Source organism: Seriola dumerili, unplaced genomic scaffold (assembly GCF_002260705.1).
Source record: "Seriola dumerili isolate Sdu_G_001 unplaced genomic scaffold, Sdu_1.0 BDQW01000153.1, whole genome shotgun sequence".
NCBI lineage: Eukaryota > Metazoa > Chordata > Actinopteri > Carangiformes > Carangidae > Seriola > Seriola dumerili.
The window spans coordinates 1150264-1172608 of NW_019174408.1; the positions used below are offsets into that span (position 1 = coordinate 1150264).

Consider the following 22345-nt stretch of genomic DNA (forward strand, 5'->3'; position numbering starts at 1 on the left):
GGGGGGGGGGGAATGTTATGAAGGCTCCCAGTGTGTGAACGCAGCTCCAGCTCCTCGTCACGGTGACCGAGCCTCCCGGTAAACTGACCCCAGATCAGAGTGACTGATGAGCGGTGAGAGTCGCTCGGAGAGCCGGGAGCGTATCGGACACCTGAACCGCTCTGAGATCAGATCAGTGACGGACCATTCTCTAAAACCTCCACACAGAAAACTGGATGTGTTTCACCTGAGCTGCTCCGGACCGCGGTGAGTTCAACTCCTCTCTATCGATTTATTGATTATTTAACCGTCGTCGATCAGATGATTTAAAGTGACAGGAGATGAAACATCCAGAGTTTATTATGAAACAAACGACAGAGACTCGAAATTAAAATCAAAATGATTGTTTCTCTCAAGTCAAACGACGCAGTTGTCACAGTGTCACAGTGTGACGATGACTTCACATGAGAAAAACAATCTGCAAGAAGTTTTTGGAAAAGTTTTCTCTAAAACAAATTTAAAAAAATAATCCTGTTTTTATTTTATTTTAATTTTTTCTAGTAAAACGTTTTAAAAATATGTTTTTATTCATTTAAATTAAGAAAAACTGGATTTTTTAATTTTATTTTTTTTAAGTGAATGCATTAAGCTTCCTCATGATCCATACCGTCTAATCACTGGTTAATAAAAATACATGATTGTTCCACTTTGACCTCTGACAACCTGTTGAAGTCTTAATTAAATGATGGTGGAAATGTTTTTACGCAGCTGTGCTTCAGGGAAAAGAGAGAAAGACATGAAAACTGACAGGAGCCATTTCCAGTCATTTCATTTCAACTACAGATGTTTCTATATTTGACAGATGTTTGGTGTGAGGATCGAGATTTCACATCCACAGACTGTTTAACAGGGTTTTAACTGATTTTTAAAACAAGCTTTCATTTTATAAATCACATTTTCTTGATTTAAGAAAACAAGGATTTGAGTGTTGTTATAATAATTTTAGTTATAATTTATGGAAAACTTTCCTTTAATTTCCTTTATTCACATTAGTTATTACAAGTGAATGTAGATTAGTATTTGAAAGTTGTATGTTTTATATATTTGATCAGTTTATTTACACATTATTTACAGTGTTTGTGTATTCTTGACCTCGACGCCTTCGTTAGGGGCCTGAGCGATGTTCCTGTCATAAAATAAGGGAAACACTTGTAATTATATATTTCTATATTCATTGTTGAATCCTGACTAAAAATATTATATAAACAAAGTTATAATTTATAGAGTTTTAGTTTTAAAATCCATCTCACCTTGAATTCTGCCTTGATTTAAAGTCAGCAGAGGTTCTGATGTTGAGACTGGAAATGAAGAGTCGGATTAAATTTATTAAATTATTTACATTAAAATCTCATTGCAAAGTTTAAATTGATTAAACATTTTGTGGTAAAAACAGAATCACAGTGCTGTGTCACTTCTCAGTATTGGTCGTCAGTCGTCTGGTTGGTTTTTGATCGTCTGTTCTGTGACAACATAATGCTCAGTTTGTTAAATTTCCATAGATACAGGAAGTAAAAGTTGTTCCAGGACATGTTGACTGTTCATTTTTAAAATTGGAAGGACCAGTGTGGAAGGCTTAGTGACATCTAGTGGTGTAGGAGAACCTACGGTGGCCCTCAGGTAATGTAAAACATGAAGGACCCTCTCTAGAGCCAGAGTTTGGTTTGTCCCTTCTGAGCTACTGTACAAAGATGGCGGTGCAACATGGCAGCTCATTCTAAACTAATGAAAACACAATGATTCTTACACTGATGAAAACCTACTTATGAATATAATATTACACTTCTGCCCTTGAATCCTGCGCACTGGCCCTTTAAGTTCAGTATGTGTGTCACTTCACACACCCTCCCTGCTGAAACACCTGTGCTGTACCCACAGTTCCACCTGTATGTATGGAGAGGCAGGCGGTGCAGCGGGCCAGGGAGGCCTTCCTGAGCGGCCGCGCTCGGCCTCTGGAGTTCAGGCTGCAGCAGCTTCACGCTCTGCAGAGGATGATCACTGAGAAGGAGACTGAGATTTCCACCGCTCTCAAACAGGACATCAACAGGGTGAGTGTCACACGCTGAGTCACATGTCTGCAGGTGCAGCTGTTGTCTGACTGACAGGTTGTTTGGTTTCCTGCAGAGTCAGTACGACACGCCGCTGCTGGAGCTGATCGGCATCGAGAACGAGATCAAGCTGGCCACGGAGAAGCTGGCAGAGTGGGCGGCTCCTCGCCACGTGGAGAGGAACATCCTCACCATCTCAGACGAGGTCTATATTCAGCCCGAGCCCCTGGGGGTGGTGCTCATCATCGGGGCCTGGAACTACCCCTGGGCCCTCACCCTCCTGCCCCTGGTCGGAGCTATCGCTGCAGGTAGGGACCCTCCATCTCCCGGCCCCCCCCCCCCACACCAGAGTCACAGTGTTGTTGTTTCAGAGCAGACCTCTGCTCAGGTGGATTCGAGGTTTTCAAAGTCCATGAACTCATAAAATGATTCAAGTGTGGAGTGATAGAGAAGTCAACCAATCACAGTCTGTTTACAGCCCCTGACCTGAGAAGGTGCAATAAGCTAAATGTGACCATACCTGTGCAGGTAGAGACACAGGCCACCAGGAGTTTAAAGTTTCCAGAGAGATGAAGACTCTCAGGTCGAACTTGTCATTTCCAGATTTGTATAAAATCAGATTTAGGACATAACTTTAAAAGAAGTGCTGCAGTGATGAAATGATGATAAGCTTGTGTTTACTGGTTGAAAGTCTGAGTGTCGCTCTGAGCTGTGATGAATCTGAAGTCTTGTAGAGAAGCAGCATGAAGTTCAGGACTGACGTTCTGTGAGAACAGAGTAAATGTTCATTCAACCCTCTGAACCTCCTGCTGCTGTTCCTCCTCTCAGTTTGACCAGCACTGATGAAGAGACGAGAGCGTCTTCAGCCATTTTCACTCTTTTATTGGCACAAAACTATAAAACATTTACCAATATCCTGATACAACAGATCTATAACATAATACATAAACATACATGTTGGTCACACTCGTGTTTTGCAGCTGAACTGTCCTGCTGTGAACCTCCTCTGACATCCCGCCTCAGCTCTGCATTCTCAGCCTCCGCTCGCTCGCCCTCCCTCTCTCAGTGACCTCATCCCATTGATAGAAACCCGTGTTCTCTCTCTCTCTCTGCAGGGAACGCAGCTGTGGTGAAGCCGTCGGAGCTCAGCGAGTACTCCTCCCTCCTGCTGCGGGCGCTGCTGCCTCGGTATCTGGACAAGGTCTGAACTGCAGCGTCTGTTGTTGGTGTGAATGGCGACGCACAGAGCTGCTTCACAGACAGTTTTTATTCCACGGCCGAGTGGCCGCTGAGTGAGGGGACTCCCTTTGTGTCCCAGACAAACTGTCAGACCATGTCACCAGGAGAGAGGGTTGGTGGGACGATGGCTCCTCCTGTTGTGATGTCATAATGAGAGTTTCAGTCGGGAAATGTGAGATTTTGTTTGTTAAACTTGGATCTTTGGTCTCAGGTTCATCCAGACAGATTTTGTAGCTGGTGTTTGCTCAGTTGTAACGGCCTGAATTTATTAAACTTTTCAGAATTACTCTTAAATCAATCAATCAATCAAACTTTATTAGTGCAGCACTTTTGACACAGGTCAGAGCAGTTCAAAATTCACAGGCGACTGATGAGCAAAAAAGAAAAAGGACAAATGAAATAAGAAAGCTGAGAATGAGATACAATAAAATAGGTGAATGAAATAAAGTGACTAATGACATTTACGTTTAAAGACTTCAACACTTCCGGCTGCTCAGGCCCTCGGGTCACACTGTTCATATCTGCCGATGCAAGAGCTTTAAAAACAAATAAAAGAAGTTTAAAATCAATACAGATTCTGACAGGAAACAAATGTTTCTGCTGGAGACGTCCCGTCCTGTGTCACTGAGGAGCGTCACTTAATCTCTGAAGTTTAAAGTTTTATTCAGTGTTTCTCCTGGTTTGAATCTCCTGGTGTGTTTGTTGTGGAGCGGAGAGACCTCTGTGGAGAATTCAGCTGCTGAACGTCTGGTTCATAAGTTATCAGAATTATCACAGCGTCAGTGAAGTACTCACCTATTGAAGACTAAAGGAGGTCTTGTCTTGTCCAGTCTGGGCCGACTCAGCGCTTTAGCTGCAGGGATCATTAAAAGTTTTCAGATTTTCCATCGACTGTAGAAGCGGATATAAACCCGACCGTCCTCCTCGTGCTGTTTATTTCAGGATCTGTACCCGGTGGTGACGGGCGGAGCTTCAGAGACGCAGGAGCTGCTGAGGCAGAGGTTCGACCACGTCTTCTACACAGGAAGCAGCTCGGTCGGCAAACTGGTGATGGAGGCCGCAGCTCGCCACCTCACCCCCGTCACCCTGGAGCTGGGCGGGAAGAGTCCCTGCTACATCGACAGGAACTGTAACATCAGAACCGCCTGCCGGTAACACACTCACACGCTCCTCTTTTTTAGGGGATTTTGTCTTTATTTGATTGGACGGTGACGATAGACAGGAAATGCAGGGACAGACATGCAGTAAAGTGTCTGTCCGGGCGGCTGGGGGTCGAACCCGGGTGTTTGCGCCCATGTGATATTCGCCGTAACCACTCTGCAGTTGGGTCGCCTCAAACCGCTGCTCTTTAACGTCCACAACAAAACGCTTCAGACGTTTTTAGCTTCTGCATCATCTGCTGGTTTGTCAATGACACTGAGGCTCAACGACTCATTCCTCAACTTTCCAAACTTGATTGATTGATTGATTGATTTCCTACCTGGTCCACAGGTTCCATTCATTTCAGTAGACAAGACAAAATACAGAATCTGTCACAGTGAATCATTTGTTGGCTGCTGAGCACAAACTTATATATATAATATAATATAACACTGTCTTCAGCAAATGTTCAACTTCAATGATCTTTGGCAGCCAACAGTTCTCAGATGTCGGAGTGTCATGGAATGTGTCACCAAGCACAGATTTAAAAAGCTCTGTGATGTGAAAGTGGTTGAAAACAACATTAATGTATTCAAAAACCAAAACAATCTGTTCAGCTCCACATTAGTAAATGTACCTGAATGAGACTTTCTCACAGTATTAAAACACTGACACATTCAAACTGTACATTAGATAAAGTGTAACTGTTCATTTGTACGTCACTTCCTGGTTCGTGTGCAGTCGGATCACCTGGGGAAAGTTTGTGAACTGTGGTCAGACGTGCATCGCTCCGGACTTCATCCTGTGTGAACCGTCCATCCAGGGACAAGTGGTGGACCGGATCCGACAGACTCTACTGGTAACATTTAAACTCTAAACTGATCAGGTCTGACATGTTAGTGTGAGAGTGTGTGTGAGGTACTGCTCTATAGTCAGTGTGTTACCTGCAGTAGATTCAGTTTAGAGAAGCAGCAGGAGCACAGGTGCAGACGCTGAGTGTTGAGCTGCTGTGGGCGGTGCTCTCTGCTGAGCCGCCCACAGCAGCTCGTCCCTCAGCGTCTGCACCTGTGCTACAATACCTTAATGTACTGATACGAGGATGTCTCCTGAACACCTCCTGAACATCACCTGAACGTTGACTCTACTGCAGGAGTTTTACGGTGCGGATCCTAAATGCTCCCCGGACTACGGCCGAGTCGTCAACCAGCGTCACTTCAACAGAGTCATGAGTCTGATGGAGGGGTACACTCCTGTGGTGGGGGGCCAGAGTGACGCCTCCCAGTGCTACATTGGTAGGAAGATACGTTTTGTTAATCTCTCAGTTCAGATCAGACAACAGTAAAGACTGAGTATGTTTCTGTGTTAAAAGCCCCCACAGTGCTGAAGGACGTGCCCCCCCACTCCAGACTGATGCAGGAGGAGATCTTCGGCCCCCTGCTGCCCATCGTGACCGTGAGCGACATGGACGACGCCATTCGCTTCATCAACGAGAGAGAGAAACCTCTGGCCCTGTACATCTTCTGCTCTGACAAGAAGGTGAAACAGCTGGAAAACAGATATAAGAAGTTTTAAGTTTAATGAAGCTTCTTCTTCATGTGTCTCCTCTCTGCCCCCCCCTTCCCCAAGGCTGTGAAGAGGATGATAGAGGAGACCACAAGTGGAGGAGTGACGGTCAACGACGTGATGATGCACTACACGCTCAGCTCTCTGCCGTTTGGTGGCGTTGGTGAGACTGACTGAAGTTACTGTCTGTGTTCAGGACAACATTTATTATTATTATTTAATATATGTTATAAACTTATATTTTCATATATCCAGAGGATGTATAGACGTGATAGTAATATATCCCCCTGACAGGTGACACGTATGGCAACATCACTCTTGATATAGAGACATATATATCATATATTACTTTTCTGTTTTCTCAGGTTCAATAATCCTAAACACTCAATCCAACTTCTGTTATCAACTCTTATGTCTGTTACCTAGCAACCAACGCTGCTTCTCTCACCTCATCTCACTGACGTATTTTTGTGAACCTTTAGATTTCTCATTGAAATTTACAACGTTGCTAACTCAGGAGATAAAAGAGATAGACAGGGTTAAGATAGGCTGCATCTACTAATGAGTTTTAGTCATCAAACACATCGTTAGCAGCATGAGCCTCTCAGTGAGTCCAGCCTGTTGATGTTTGGTCTGCGGTGTTAAAGCAATAAAAGCGCAGCGTCATGGAGGAAACACGTCAGCCACGAGGTGGAGAAGTGGAACAGTTTTACTGAAGTTAGGAAGCTCGTATAAAACACTTCCTACCTTCAGTTAGGATGGGAACATTGACTGAGCAACTATTCATCTGTCATGGCTTTTTTCCTAAACCGAGTCTTAACCCTGGTTACCGTGGTTACCAAACAGTTTGTCAAAGCAAACATGAATAACTCATCTGTTTTTATGCAAATTTCAATTTATTCATAAGAAAATGATTGATCTGAAACAATTTGATGAGTCGACAATGAAGCTGCTTTATTAATTGACAATTACAGTCATTTCACTTTTGTCCACTAGTGGGCAGAAAAACACGTAAACAAGCTGCTACCAGCGGCTAACGTAGCTGCTGTTGCTAACATGTTAGCAAACAGCTGATTCATACGGTGGCCCTGAGGGCTCAAAGCCCCGCAGCTTCAGAAAACACCTTCATCAACACATGAGATGCAAATACTCACAACACAACAGGAAGTGTTTCCAGGGGGACACTAAAAAGTGATGAACCTCGCACTTGCATGGATGTACTATAATACATCCATGGTTCAATGGTTTTAACTTCAAAAGCCACAAAACATTGAACAACAAGTGCGTCCCAGCTTGGTTCATCACTTTTTAGTGTCCCCTGGAAACACTTCCTGTTGTCGTCTGTGTGTATTTGGTTGTTGTTGTGAGTCTTTGCAGCTCGTGTGTTGTGACATTGATGAAGATGTTTTTCTGAATTTGTGTTTTGTCTGTTTACATGTGTTTTCTTCAGCTGCAGTGCTTTGTCCTCTCAGGGCCACCGTACAGGATCGTTTTGAGGGATGACACTTTGAGTTTTGTTGTGTAAACTTGAAGAAACTGAAACGTGCTTCATGTAAAAATGTGTCATCAGTGGGACACAGGTGGTGATAGCTTGTTACACAGATTAAATTTACCTCTGCAGCTCTGGTGTCATCATGGAGGTAGCACCTGTCTGCAGCCCCCACCCAGCCACATGAAAACCTCCACATCACCTGTTTGTCTCCTCCAGGTCAGAGTGGTATGGGCCGTTACCATGGCAAACACACCTTTGATCAGCTGAGCCACCAGAGGGCGTGTCTGGTCCGCTCTCTGGGCATGGAGAGCGTGAACCTGGCTCGGTACCCTCCTCAGGACCGCCGGCGGGCGCGCAGGGTGAGGATGGCCCTGAAGTCGCCCCTGATCGACACGTCAAAGAGGACGTTCATCTGGGCTGTCATCGCCACCGTCATCGGCTTCGGCCTCTTCATCACGCTCCTCGTCATCCTGCTCATCGCTGCCGGTCTCAACTGCACCTGCTGGTACTGGAGAGGCTTCTATAACTAGAGACACTGAACTTCTCTGAGGCCGAAGAAGAAGAAGAAGAAGAAGGAGACGTGCCTGTGACGTCTTCTATGATTAGAACATGAATTGTGTTTCACATTCAGATATTTAAAGATAAATAAGAGGATAACCTTTAGATCTAACGTTTATTTTCTGTGTGTTTTGTTCTATATCAGATGAACCTGGTTCTCTCTTCTTCAGGAGTTTAAACACATTTCATCATGAAGAGAGAAATTCTGTTTTCAGAAATGTTTGTTTGTTTGTTCCTAAATAAAATGATTGATGATATGTTAATAATTTATTTAGCAGATTTTATAATTCTTCTGAAAATGCATTTTCTTCTTCAAATGATTTAATAATAATAACTTTATTTATATAGCACTAGCAGCAAAGTGCTGCCCAAACATAAAAACAAAACAAAGCAATAAAAGACACAGAGAATCAAAGTGTTAATTAACCTTCTGTTTATTTGTTTATTCATAAATTTATCTATTTTATTTATTTATTTTTACTTTTATAATTTGGAGAATTTGGTATCTGAGAATGTTACTCTTTATGTTTTGGAACTCTCTCTTTGTGTTTATTGTATGAATTTTATTTACTATTACTGTTATTATTATTGTTATTATTATTATTATTATTATTATTTCTAAACATTATGATTTTTTATGAAGGTTGTCATTGTTACAAGGTTTGATTCTCGCGTTTAATTGGCGCTGTCTTATCCAAAACACCTAACTGCTTTACGGCAAGTCCCCTGTCGTAAACTAAACCCATATAATGTACACTTTGACGTACACTTGGCCACAAAGATACTGTAGAAAATCTTTGGTTTTTATCAGAGACAGCTGATGAAGGAGACGGCGCATTTACAATCACTTCTCTATTATTTGTCGTAAAGTGTACATCATACGGTTGAAGTTTACGACAGGGGGATTTGCCGTAGAGCAGTTTGGTGCTTTGGATAAGGCAGCGCAAATAAAACACCGAGAAGTCAGCGAAGTTTGGGTCGTTGTGAGTTTCTGAACGTGTTCAATGTGACGGATTTAAAGCTACGACAAAACAGAGCGTCATGTCGGTGAGCACCAGGTGAATCACCGGATGTGACGATGTTTTTCCCGCCTGATCGTGAGTACACTGGATTTCAGGTAAGGTTGGATTGATTCAGTGGAACAGAGTCGGAACAACAACAGGAGTCTGAAACAACGAGGCCTGACGCCATCTTTGTTTCCCTTCTTCATGTTGAAGTTCGAGTCCTACTTCAGTTGTATTGTCATTTCCACATGCTAAAGAGAAAGTGTTAGCTCTCTTCGTTAGCAACAACAGCTAATCAGTTGTAAATAACGTGTTGACGTCACGAGATGAAGGGTTCACGAACTTTCTCCAGTTACACTGTGAATGACTGAGTCATGTTTTCAACATGAACAAGAACAACAGTGATTTGTGTTTAATTAGTTGAAATAGATTGTGTTTGTTCAGGATTGTAATTCAGATGAAGATCTTAGACTGTTTTCTAACACTACAGTCTTCTGTTAATTCACGTCAGTACAGCACGTGCGTGCAGCTGTGCCTCAGTGGTGCGTGATAAACAACACACTCAATACAGATGTGTATGGAAGCATAATGCGTTCATTTAAGAAAAATAAAAACTGCTGTTTTTCAGAATTAACGACATCATTATCTCAATGTTATGTTGTTAATTCAGAAAATAGGAACAGGAATTATTTTCGATTAATTAAAAAAAAAGAAAAAAAGAAAACTTGTCAACCGTTTAATTTGCAGGTCATTAATTATGTAGCTATTTTGTGGTAATGTGAAGAAATTGCGAAGAAATAACAGTCAAGAAAAGTCAGAATAATTCCAAGTTGTAGTATAATAACTGGGAAATACTTTAAAAATATTGGCTGATTATGGAGTTGAATTGAATTGAATTGGATGGTAATTATATGGGAAAAGTTATAATAAGTAGTATAGCCCACACACACGGTTCACATTAATTAACGGCCTGTAAATTAAAAGGTTATTGAAAACTTTTCCCTGGAAAAAATCGTCTGAGCAGAGCAGAGTATCTTTTCTTAAGTGAGTTCTTTACTTTTCTGTAGATGTGTTCCTGTGCAGGTTACTGGTTCTCCAGTTAGTGTAAGAGGTTCATACTGTGTACGGCCACCAGACGGCGGCAGAGAGCTACAGAAGAGTTTCCAACAGATCAGATTGTCAAACAGATCAAATCAAGTTTGTGTTACACATGTTTATATTCATGAGTTTTTCTATTGAGTTACTAAGTTCAAAAGAGAAATAAAAAAGAAACTATTCTCATTGATTGTGAATTACACTGAATTAAAAGAAGATGCAGAGTTTCATCCTGAACAGTTAGAGATAAAAGTATAGAGCTTGTTCTGTTACCGCTGAGTCAATGAATAATTATAACACGTCTTTACAAATGTGTTGTCCCATGTCTTAGTCCCATCCCCATTTAAGCCATTGAAGCTGCATTAGCTGCTCTGCTAAGCTTCACACTGACAGATTTACCACTTGTGGATATTCAGATCTTCAACTCGTAAACCAACAGAGGAAACAGCTGCTTCTGCCCTAACAGGCTCACCTCACCGCTCCTGAACACCTGCTGCATAACTACACTGAAGTCATGCTGCTGACACTGGGAAACCACGCGCTGCTGATCTCTTTGGTGGTGACTTTAAATGTCCAATTAGTAAAGATCTGTCTTTCCTGGCTCCTCAGAGTGACTGTAACAAACCAGCAAGGGTGTAGCGACTACTTTTCCAAAAGGCTGCTGAGAGACTCTTGTCTGTGACACGTCCACAAAATCATACTGAAATCCAGATGACGTTTTACTGAATTTTATTGAATGAAAAAATCAAAAAGGACTGACAAGCAGCTGTTCCACAAAAATATAAAACCTGATGTGATCCGACTGAGAATAAAGTGATGAAAGACAATGGTGATAATGATGACGATGGTGACGGTCAACAGAAAGTATATCAGAGCTCTACCAACTCCCTTTGTCCAAATCTCCCGCCGCCACCCAAGTGAACAGGTAGAATAAGGGGAAACCACACCCATGTGTCAATCAACAGAAGTGACGCAATACGTGCAGCACAAGCAAATATTAACATAAGCAAAAACATATTTTGGCTCCTACAAAGGGGTTGATGGGTTTGATGGTGAAGCAGACCACCAGTGCTGCTCCTCATTTCACCTCGGGAGACTTGTTCTTGTTGTGAAGCCGCGACCCGAGCAGCTTCAGCCGCGACCCGAGCAGCTTCAGTCGCGACCCGAGCAGCTTCAGCAGCTTCAGCTTCAGCTTCAGCAGCTTCAGCAGCTTCAGCCGCGACCCGAGCAGCTTCAGCAGCTTCAGCCGCGACCCGAGCTGCTTCAGCAGCTTCAGCTTCAGCTTCAGCAGCTTCAGCCGCGACCCGAGCAGCTTCAGCAGCTTCAGCAGCTTCAGCAGCTTCAGCTCTGTCCTGTCAGTAATTAGCATGGACACATGAACCTGAGCCACAGTCATTTCAGACTGACTCTGCTCTAATTAACTGGCTGTGTGAACGACACTCATCATGGAGGCAGAGCAGCAGAGTCAGGAAGAGGTCAAAGGTCACTGATCAGCCTCCTCCATGTTGTCGGGTGACTCCAGGAGCTGCTTGTGTTTCAGTTTCAAAAACAAAGCTAATGATAATAAATAAAAATAAATAATCAGCTGCTGACATAAATTTATTTTTAAGCTGTGGTTATGCCGACACACTAGGGGGCGCTAACCTCCCAAAACTGCAGTCTGCAGGTAATCATTAGATCATTTTTTAGTGAGGAAAGAAAAAGTCATTGTCATAGTGATGAAAAGTCTGCACAACAAAACACTGAAAACAAGTTATTTTCCCTCTGGTTACATAAAAATGAAATTATATGAAATTCTGTGGCAGGATTTAGAAAATGTTTGACATCTTTTTATTGCTGGGTTTCTACTTTTTCTTTTTTTTTTTTTTGGCTTCTACTTTTGTCGACTCTGCTGTTGAACTTCTGGAGCTTTGATTGAGGTTTTAAAAAGCTTCGAGTTTGATTTTTAAAATGTTGCCGGAACCTGGTCAAACCTGATGCTCCAGACTTCAGAGTCACATTTACAGGTGTGCTGCAAATCAGTTCAGTGCTTGGTGTGTAAAACTACTGACAAACAAACAGCAGAAGCTCCTTGTCGGAGGTAACGGGGGTTTTCATGATGTCCATCAAACAGACAAATCAAACACACCTGTGGATCAACACTGATGGTTGGGTTTCTCACAGACTAACCAATCAGTGCAGGCCGTGCAGCTGCGAGGGATTCAGGTAACGAGGCCTGGGGAGGGGTCGCCTCCTCGGTCTGGTGCTTTAGAGAGCTGGATAGAGAAGTGTATGTTTGCAGCGATGGCGTCCAGGCAGCTTGTGGCGTTCGGCTTTGTGCTTCTCTGTGTGCGGCTTAGTGACGCTCGAGTCCTCGGCAGGAGAGAGCCAGCCAGCCGGGGGGTGGAGGCGCAGAGGCCTGCACAGGTGGAGGCGAGGCCGTCAGCAGAACCTGAGAGAGAGCACTCCAGGGTGTCTGCTCAGCCAGCCGGGGGACTCCAGGTGAAGGTCTACCCGGAGCTGGAACCGCTCTCCTGGAGGTTTCCACAAGCTCCAGTGGATCAGTTGAAGAAGCCTCCGGTCCGGTTTGAGCGGCGGCGGCCGGAGACGTGGAACCGTGTTGCTGTGAGGTGTGGGGAGAGCGGCCTCCAGGTGGAAGTGAGTCAGGACCTGCTGGGCCTCGGCCGGCTGGTGGAACCGGAGCACATCACACTCGGTGGTTGTTCAGCCACCGAGGTCGACGACCTGTCCCACGTGATCGTCTTTGAGTCTGAGCTGCACGGCTGCAACAGCACGCTGGTGGTACGAGGTTTTTATTCATGTGATGCGTTCATGTCTCATCTTGTATCATATCATCATTTTTTTTAAACAGCTGGACTAAAACAACCAGCAGACAGCAGTGAAATCAAGAATTAAAAGCTGCTTTATACGAGTCTGTTTTCAATTGTGTTTTTACCTGCAGCCTGATCTCCTTTAATGTTCTTAAAACATTTATATTTTAATGTCTTTTCACCAAAGTTGTTCTGTTTCTCAAATGATGTGGGACCCACTAGCAAGGCCTAGGCGGCCCACCAGTGGGCCTCTGCCCACAGGTTGGGAACCACTGCTCTAAATCACTAAATGAGCCAAACAACATTATAAAACCAATCAGGCCTGACAACCTAAATAACACATTAAAGAATCACTAGATACAAAAACAAAACAAAGGCAAAATTAAATCACATTCAGCATTTCATAATAAATTTTGAAGAGAAATTTATTTTTTTCAAACATAAAAAAAACAAATTAAAATTCTGGCCACAATCACTTTTTCTAAGTTTTTTTTTTTTTTTTTTTTTTTTTTTTTTTTTTTAAATAAATTTTTCTGCTGTTTTTCCCCAGATGACGGAGAACACCTTCATCTACGCCTTCTCGCTGGTGTACGCCCCCCCAGTGTCGAGCCGGAGCCCCATCACACGGAGCCAGAGAGCTGCGGTCGGAGTGGAGTGTCACTACCCGAGGTGAAGCGAGTCTGGAAACATGAGCTCCACTGAGGGACGACGTCATCAGGTTCATGTTCAATGGTGAATTATAATAAAACATTTTAATGTTTCAAATCACGTTCATTTGCCCCGTGAAATCACTTCATCCTGAAATTAAAAGAAATAAGTATTTTATTTTGACCTTTTTTTTTTTTATTGGTTAATTTTAATGTTCCTGTTCATGTAAGAACAGAACTAGATATAAAGTTCTATTATGGGGGGGGGGTTTAAAATTGAATACATGGGCCTGTGTGTTATGAATCTATGGCTTTAGTTGTAGAGAACAGAACATGTTGTAGTGGACGGTCCTAACGAGCTCGTGGAGCAGCCCAGTAATCAACATGTTTAGGTGAGTGTGAGGACGCACACGTCCTTAGAAACAAACAGGAGAACCTTAAAATCTATTCTAAAGTGAATTGGGAGCCAATAGGGAGAGGTCATGTGACCCCTCCCCCTGAAACCAGTCAGAAGCCGAGCTGCGGCGTTCTGGACCGGCTGAGTCCAGAACAGAGGGAGTCAGAGGTCGAGCCCAGGAGGAGGAGAGAGAGCAGGGATGACTCCAAGCCAGTAAATGAGAGGAAGGCTTTTATTTTGGTGAGGAAGAAGCCGGGTTTAGCTCAGCTTTAACCGAGAACAATGACTTCTTGTTTATTTTCACTGGAGATTGAGTGACGGTCTGTTTCCTCTGACGTGAACAATGAACTGCTTCACTGCAGCAGATGAAGAGAAACTTCTTCCTGTTAATGAGAAATTCCAGTCATTTTCTCACAATTTGTGACATCATCAAATCCACCTGTGGAGGGTGAATGACATGACTTTGTGGATGGTTATATATTTATGTAACATCCGTCTACAATATAAGCATACATACATAAATATGTATGTGCAAACATTTATTTGTATAGGCTAGATTTATATGTCAAATGTGAAATTGTTCAGGTTTCATTTATAATTTTGACCCTGGGCCTCGTCGTCGAGCATCAACCTCCACACGTTTCAGTTGAACCATGAAGGTGTTGATGCGTCTGACAGTAGATGAGAAGAAAGAAAACTCATTTAACCCTCAGTGACATGTTTGTCTGTGGTAATCAGACGATGGTGAAACACTTGTGAATGAAGTGAAGTTCCTCAGAAACAAAGTGTTTCAACACAAGTGCTAATGTTCTCAGTCCAAGGTCAGAAATCAGGTTCATGGTTGTTGGAATTTGTGACGATTTAAATAAAATATGGTGAAATTCATCCAGTGTCACTGAAGATACCCTCAGGTTTAATGCTTCACAAACACAGTCTGTTTCTTTAGTCACTTCAAGTTAATAAAACATCGTTTAAATAGTAAATAAAAGTAAAACGTCACAAAACTTGAGACTCTTTTGGATTAAATGAGTATTTTGACAATTATTACGGTGTTCACAAAATCGGGGCGTTTGTCAGGTCAGTCAGTCGAGTTAAGGTTCTGTTGTGTATCTTTTTGAAGGGCCCAGTTATTTAGTAAAGTTACTTATTGTCATTCATTTGTATTTTGGGAGGATGAAAACTCGTCCTTTGAGAAGTGAACCTGTGCTCGCTTGTCTTTTGACGGCTTGGTCCCTGACAGGATTTCACATGAACATGTTCCACCAGATTTAACACAAAGACACTAAACGAGGCACGAAGAAACAATTTCCTCTGATTCTTCTGTCAGGAAGATGGAGGAAGGTTTCATCAGCAGGTTTCATGTTCGTGCCTCGGCAACATTTATGATGTTTGTTTACACAAAATGCACAAAAGAGGAAACGGCCTCATGTTGCAATTTACAGCTTCTATGATGCAAATTTGAAGAGGTCATTTTCACCTCCATCCCAGTAATTAATAATTATAGCAGCATACTGTTTTCTAATTAACTGCAGTTCAAAAGGAAAAGGTTGATTTGACTTGCTGAAATTTCAGCCTGTTTTAAAGGTTTAATATTTTCACCAAGCATCAGACTGAAACATGAAGCATCAACATGAAGAACCAGAAGCTGCAGTTCCTCTAACGACCACTAGAGTCTGGCTCCAACAGTGAGTCAGTCCCCATAGACTCCCATGTTAAAATGTCCAACTTTACAGCAGAAATAAACATGTTTACAGCCTGGTACAGAAACTGTTTTGGTCTCTAGAGATTATTTCCTCCTTCATGACACCTGTTTATATAACTCACCTGTTTATATAACTCACCTGTTTACATTTTATTAAGGACTACAGTTAAGGAGGATTGAGGGCGTGGCCTCTTTGAGTGACAGGTGGGTGAGTGTATGCATGTGAGGTCTCCACACAAGCCCCTCCTCTTTGACCATGTTTGGATTAGCTAGGAGTTAGGGGGCGGAGTCAGACACTGCCAAGATGGTGACGGTAGAGAAGCTCACTCTGAGCTCCAGAAACCTGTGGCTGACGTCACAGAGGCGACGTCCATCTTTATTTACAGTCTGAAATTTAAAAGTGACCTGCTAACTAAATGAAACATGTTTTACTTTATTAATAATAAACGATCTGTATGAAGTGATGTCGGGGTGTTTGTTAAAACACAATATACATCATGTAATATATTCACAGAAATGACCCTCAGTGAGTACAGACACGATTTTGTTCTAGAACGCAGTGAGAAAATAAAAACTCTTTTCATCATCATTGTTTAACATTCATTTTACTAAAGCTGTTTATATGTAACTGAACTGAGTCTGAGCTCATTGACCTCCTCTCTGTCCCATGATGCTCAGAGACCTGAGGACTCTGTTGAAGGTGTGGACGGTCCCTGACCGGCGCTGGCGTCAGACCTGAGTGGAAATCCCTCTCCCTGCTGAGGACAGTGAAATCAAAGATCCAGGAGGAATTAATCAGAACAATGGTGGTTTTTCTTGTGCGTCGGCCGAGATGTGAGTGTAATTTATCTTGTATTACTCCTGCTCACTTCTTCCTGGAAGCGTCCCCGCTCCCTGCCTGCTGATGTTTTATTGTTGGACGAGGTCAGACCTTATCGAACCGGCTCATGATTTCTGGAAAATCTCATTCATGCCGAAGCCCATGTTGTTGACACAACTTGTCACGACAGACAACGTTTTTCTGCTTTCTTTGTGCTGCATGTGAGGTTTTTTTCCTGGAAAGTCCAGACTGTAAATCATCCAGCAGCTGTTTGGTGTCATGCTAGCTCCGCTCTGACTGTCAGTTGTAACACTGGAAAGCTGTGCAGTCGTTTCACTGTGTTTCTGGAGCTGCACTTTCCTCCAGTGACCTCACATCACATGAATCAACATGTTCCACTGAGATGAACATAAACAAGCATTTCAGTGTGTGTATAGCAGCATTAGTATATATATATGTGTGTGTGTATATATATATATATATATATATTAGGCTACTTGACAATAAAACAGTGAATCCAGAACTGTGATGTTGCCTCCCATATGCAAATGTAATATATGTTCATATATTGAATTTCCGTATATGAAATATAGATTTTTATTTTAAATCTGCATATATGTAAAAATTATATATGAAACCTGTTAGAAATGGAACAATTTCATATCAATTTCTAATTTCTTAATATATTTAGCATATATTCATAAATACATTTATATATGCTTATATTGAAGACATATATATATATATATATATATATATAATACATAAATATATATATCTGTCCATCCACAGCCTGTCAGTACATGTGCAGTAGAGTCCAAAAGTCCCTGAATGTGACGTTAGACAGAAACATTTGTTTTTCTAACATGTATTTTGTGTCAATAAACTTTCATAAATGAATTAAATATATAATGTTAACACATTTTTTCACATAGAAAACATGTTCTATGTGAAAATTCATCACATAGATATTTTTAATATATAGGCATATACAAATGTTAATTTCATATGTTATGAACTTATATCTTCATATTTCCAGAGGATGTATCTATGTGATAATAATACAGTATATCCTCTTATAGGTGACATATATGGCAACATCTCTCTTGATATAAGGACATATGTCATATATTACATTTGTGTGGGGGCTAAAGGTCACATGATGCTTTTTCCACTGGGTACAAACTGTGATCTGTGTGTGTGTGTGTGTGTGTGTGTGTGTGTATATATATATAAAGTGGTTAACACATCAGTGAACAGAACAGATTGTTCGTCAGGTCTCTGTTCACATGGACTGTGTGTTCTCTGGACATGAAGAGTATTGATTGGTTTGGAAGTCCACCACTGTTTACCATCTGTCCGGGCTGTAAGTCGTCAGTGTGGACGGATCGTGCCTCTGTTGGTCGTCTGCGCTCATTAAAGCATCGACCGAGCAAACAGCCAAACGCACACGACTTCCTGTGGCAGGAGTTTCCATCAGCTGCTCTGATGTCAATGTAAATATATTTGTCACCTCGTATATTGTATCAATAACACGAAAAGAGCTCAGCCACAGTGTGTAGAGGCTCAGGATCATGATTCTGAGAATTCAGGGTCCGGTTGCACAAAACACCTTAAGTTTTCTACATAAATATGACACTTAAGGTTTAATTTCTCCTTAGCTGAGGGAGTTACTTGAGTGTGTTGCACAGAATCTCTTAAAAGTTTAATTTTCTTCATTTATCACCTTTAACTCAGGCATGTTGCAGTTAAGATAAAGTCAGACCTCCGTTTGGTTGCTAAGGTCTTTTGTGCAACAGTTTAACTGACTTAAAGTGATTCCTTAATTATAAGACTAAGATGAGGAGACAACCTTAAATTCTTAAGTGAACATTTGGGAACATTTTGAGGAAACCTTAAGGAGAAGACTTAATGGTGTTTTATGCAACAGTTTTTATTTTAAGGAAAATCTTAACTTGAGGTGTTTTGTGTCCAGATGTTCTGTAAATTATTTGCTCCATTATTAATAGATTTATTTGCAGACCGTCTGACCCATAACAGTGTCTCCTGAAATGGCGTCCCACACCGGATTGTATCGAGAGCGGCGTTCCTACATTCGTCGCCATGGTTACGATAATAGCGGCCACGGCCCGGTTAGGTTTAGGAAAAGATGGTGATTTGTGCTAAAAAATAAGAACTTCCTCTACATTAGACGATCTTTGTTGTCATGGTTACAATAACGAATGGTCATTGATAATAGAAACAACATAAACATCAATCGAACACCGTTCTCCTGCGTCATATTCCTATGTTGCTCTTTGTACTACGTCACCGCACTTTACGTCACCGTTTGCTCCTGTCATGATTACAACTGTAACAGACTGTTAATTGCCGTAAGGCTGCCGTAAAGTGTTTGTTGTTGTTGTTCACCGTACTCCGTTTCCATGTCCCGTTTGTTGTTTTGACAGACGCTCGTTACACTACGGCCAATAGATGTTGCCTAGCAACAAAGGTATCTATGGGTCATAATAACCTGCTGCATAGACGATCTATGGGCTCGTTTTTACAGGAGGACAGTAAATTATGATTTAATAAGGAAACACCTTGGTATAATGTGTTGATATAATATATTGGCTTCATATAGAAAATATGGTACAAGTCAGAAGGTAAGCAAAAAATGTCCCACATTCCCATGATCCACCTGAACGCCTCACACAGTTTGTGTTTGGGCATGAATTAGAATTGAACTGTTCCAGGTTGGAGGAAAGACGTGTTTGTACTCGTAGTTCTCCTCTTGTGTTGCTGTAGAGGGAGTGATTTGACCTGAAGTTACCCTCTGGGCACTGACGTCTCCACGAATCACGAACTTAATGTGGTTTTTAACCTGTTCTCTGATTAAAACTGATTCCAGCACAGAAATAACTGCACAACTTACCAAGAGAATGAGCAGTAACCAGGGGCCACTAGGGGAGCGGGGGGTTAGTTTTGGCCCGGAGCCCCTTTGCAAGTCAATCCAACCATATGTGTTTACTTTGCCAAAAATCTTCTCCGTTTGGATTCACAGTTTTACTTCCTGTTTGCTCTATGAGCTCGTTTTCAGTTCATCTTATGATCAAGAACAAGCAGGGAAACATGAGTGATGACTCATGTTACACTGTACAGTGATGTTACACTGTACAGTGCTGACAACGAGGCAACACTTACAGCTGCCCTGTTGTCATGGCAACCAGCACAACAAGCTCAGCCTGACAGATTTTACAGGCTCATAATTCTGTTATGATTTCTGTGCTGGAGAGTCGGTGGTGTGTGTGTGTGTGTGTGTGTGTGTGTGTGTGTGTGTGTGTGTGTGTGTGTGTGTGTGTGTGTGTAAAGTGGTTAACACATGCTGCTCTTTTATTTATGGAAACCAGGAAAAATACACGAACATCATCAGGACGTACCATTAAAATCTATCTATTGAACCTCACAGATCGATGAGTCCTGAGAACATCTCTCTTTAAATCTAATATTCTAAAGCTCCTCCAGTGTAAAGGTCTGTGTCCATGTGTAGTGTGATTATAGATCAGCTCTAGCTTCTATATTAATACTGTGAAAGTATCAAAGCCTCAGTCCACAGAGAAATGCACACAGCCTGTATTCAGAAACTGAGCCTTAAAACCAGCCGTCAGGACTTCTGGAACTTTGTGATGTCACAACAAAGCAGTCACCAAGCCCCGCCCACCTGGACCCACCATCCAAACCTTGCAGGATTTGGTTTCTCTGAGTGTTTTTACCTGAAATCTGCTTTATTTTTATTGGATCACTCAGAAAACAGTCAGCCAATCAGAAGAGAGGCTCAGAGCCTCCTCTCTTCTGATTGGCTCACTGACCTGTTGTTACTAGAGCTCCAGAGAGAAGCCTGAGAGAGGAGATGTAAAACTACACTGAGATGATTTTTATATCTTCTTATGGATCAACACTTCAAATAAAACACAGAAGAAGAAACATGGAGCTTTAAAATGAACATCCACACATTAGCATGCTGCTAACATTTAGCACAACACAACCTTTAGCAGGTATATGGATTAGCATCACAACAGTTCCATTATCAGACAAGAATAGATCCATTTGTGAAGTGAGACGTTCAGCTCACATCAAGACGACTGCATGTGAATCATTCGTCTGCAGCAGCAGCGGTTAAACTGCAGCTCCTCCAATAACCAGTATTTGTTAAAGAATAAGAGAAATAAACTGTTTTCAAGTAAAAGAAAAGTTTTCAATCAACTTTTTCCTCAAGAATTCATGACATTCCTCTTCTCGTGTGTCTTTGTGGTTCCATTAAGAAAATATTAAACCTTAAAACAGACTGTACATGTTTTGCATGTGATTGACTGATGAAGTATTTTTCTTCCTGATTTTGAATCTTGGATCCTCGGGGCCGCTGTAGCTGCCAAAGACATAAAGCATCGGGCAGAAACTCAAATCCATGTTCAGAATCTCGTTTCAGAAAAACCTCAACATTTTACACAAACTGTTTTAACCCAGGAGAAACTGGCCCCACAGAGTCAGGATGTGACCGGAGCAGGTTCACGGAGCAGAGTGGGGGAGTACGACTCTGTCTGAACATACGTGGCAGGAGGGGGGATATTTTTACCTCCAGCTGTTCGTCATCTGCCATCACTGATTCACACACTTTATTAATTACTTTGTCTTTCCGTTGTTCTGGACGTTTGTGAGTCTGCAGAGGTGACGCTGTCTGAGCTCTGCTGCTGCTCTGGATCGTCCCTCATGTTTTCATATTTTCACCAGCTCTCTGTCCGTCCTCTCGCCTCACTGACTTCCTGTCGGGGAGCAGTTATGACAGTTAACAAAGACTCTGCACAGTCTGTAATCCCTCTCTCTCTCTCTCTCTCTCTCTCTCTCTCTCTCTTTCTTTCTCAATAGTGCAGTCAAAGGTCGCACTCTCCCAGTCTTATCTCCTGATGCTGCAACATGTGTTTAAACTCAGATATCTGTGATGTGACATGATATCTCTCAGCAGCAGGTACGTGTTCTTTAAGTCTTTAACTTCTGTGTCAGTGAGCACAAACTTCACTCCTGTGTTTGCGCTGGTTTGCATATTAGTGTTGTGTAATATTGTGACATGCTGGAACTTGTGCACCAGCCTTGTATGCTTTGCTGCGGGGGGGGCAGTGGAAAGTCTCACAGTTTGGCAGGAACTGCATCATCACCACTGAAGATCTGAATCACTTGTCACCAGCTGCTCGTAGTATTTCTGTTCAGCTTCCCCTAAAGTTAATTCTGATAAAGAACCTAGAGGAAGCAGAAAGAGGGGATGAGTCAGCGGCCGAGGCGCAGCAGCTTCCTCACAGTTGATTGGTCGAATGAGAGAGCTGTGTCAGTGCTCGTGCTGCTGCTGGGAAGGTGGAGGCCTGAGCTCCGGGGGTTGTGATGGAGGTTGAGGGGAAGGTTCAATAAGAACTCTTCAAACATATAATCAAATACTATATATACTGTACATATCAAAAACTGGTTTTTATTTACCTCCGGGGCAGATAGGACCAGCTGCACAAAACACCTTAAGTTAAGATTTCCCTTAAAGTCTGAGTTAAGGTTTTTTTAAATGTTCACTTAAATATTTAAGGTTTTCTCCTTATCTTAGTCTGATACTTAAGGAATCACTTAAAGTCATTTAAACCAAACTTAGGAAAAAGCTCAAGGAACCTCAGAATTTATCTTAACTGCAGCGTGACTGAGTTTATGGTGATAAATGAAGAAGAGTGTCCCTAATGGCTTCCAATCAACGGTCTCCATGGAAACAGTAGCATTTTACTGC

General features: G+C 42.2%; 1 protein-coding gene across 2 annotated transcripts; it reads left to right on the forward strand.

Annotated features, from left to right (window-relative positions):
- Positions 1–87: 87 nt before the first annotated feature.
- LOC111226286 (fatty aldehyde dehydrogenase-like) lies at positions 88–8271 on the forward strand. Of its 2 annotated transcripts, none has more exons than XM_022751354.1 (10): positions 88–246; positions 1915–2084; positions 2161–2392; positions 3200–3285; positions 4266–4474; positions 5205–5322; positions 5614–5755; positions 5833–5999; positions 6090–6189; positions 7735–8271. In XM_022751354.1, exons 2-10 carry the CDS (start codon positions 1929–1931, stop codon positions 8046–8048), a joined length of 1524 nt encoding a protein of 507 aa, XP_022607075.1. In that variant the 5' UTR covers positions 88–246; positions 1915–1928; the 3' UTR covers positions 8049–8271. The 2 variants fall into 2 exon arrangements, with proteins under 2 accessions (XP_022607075.1, XP_022607076.1); XM_022751355.1 differs by having other exon boundaries at positions 7740–7869.
- Positions 8272–22345: the final 14074 nt, after the last annotated feature.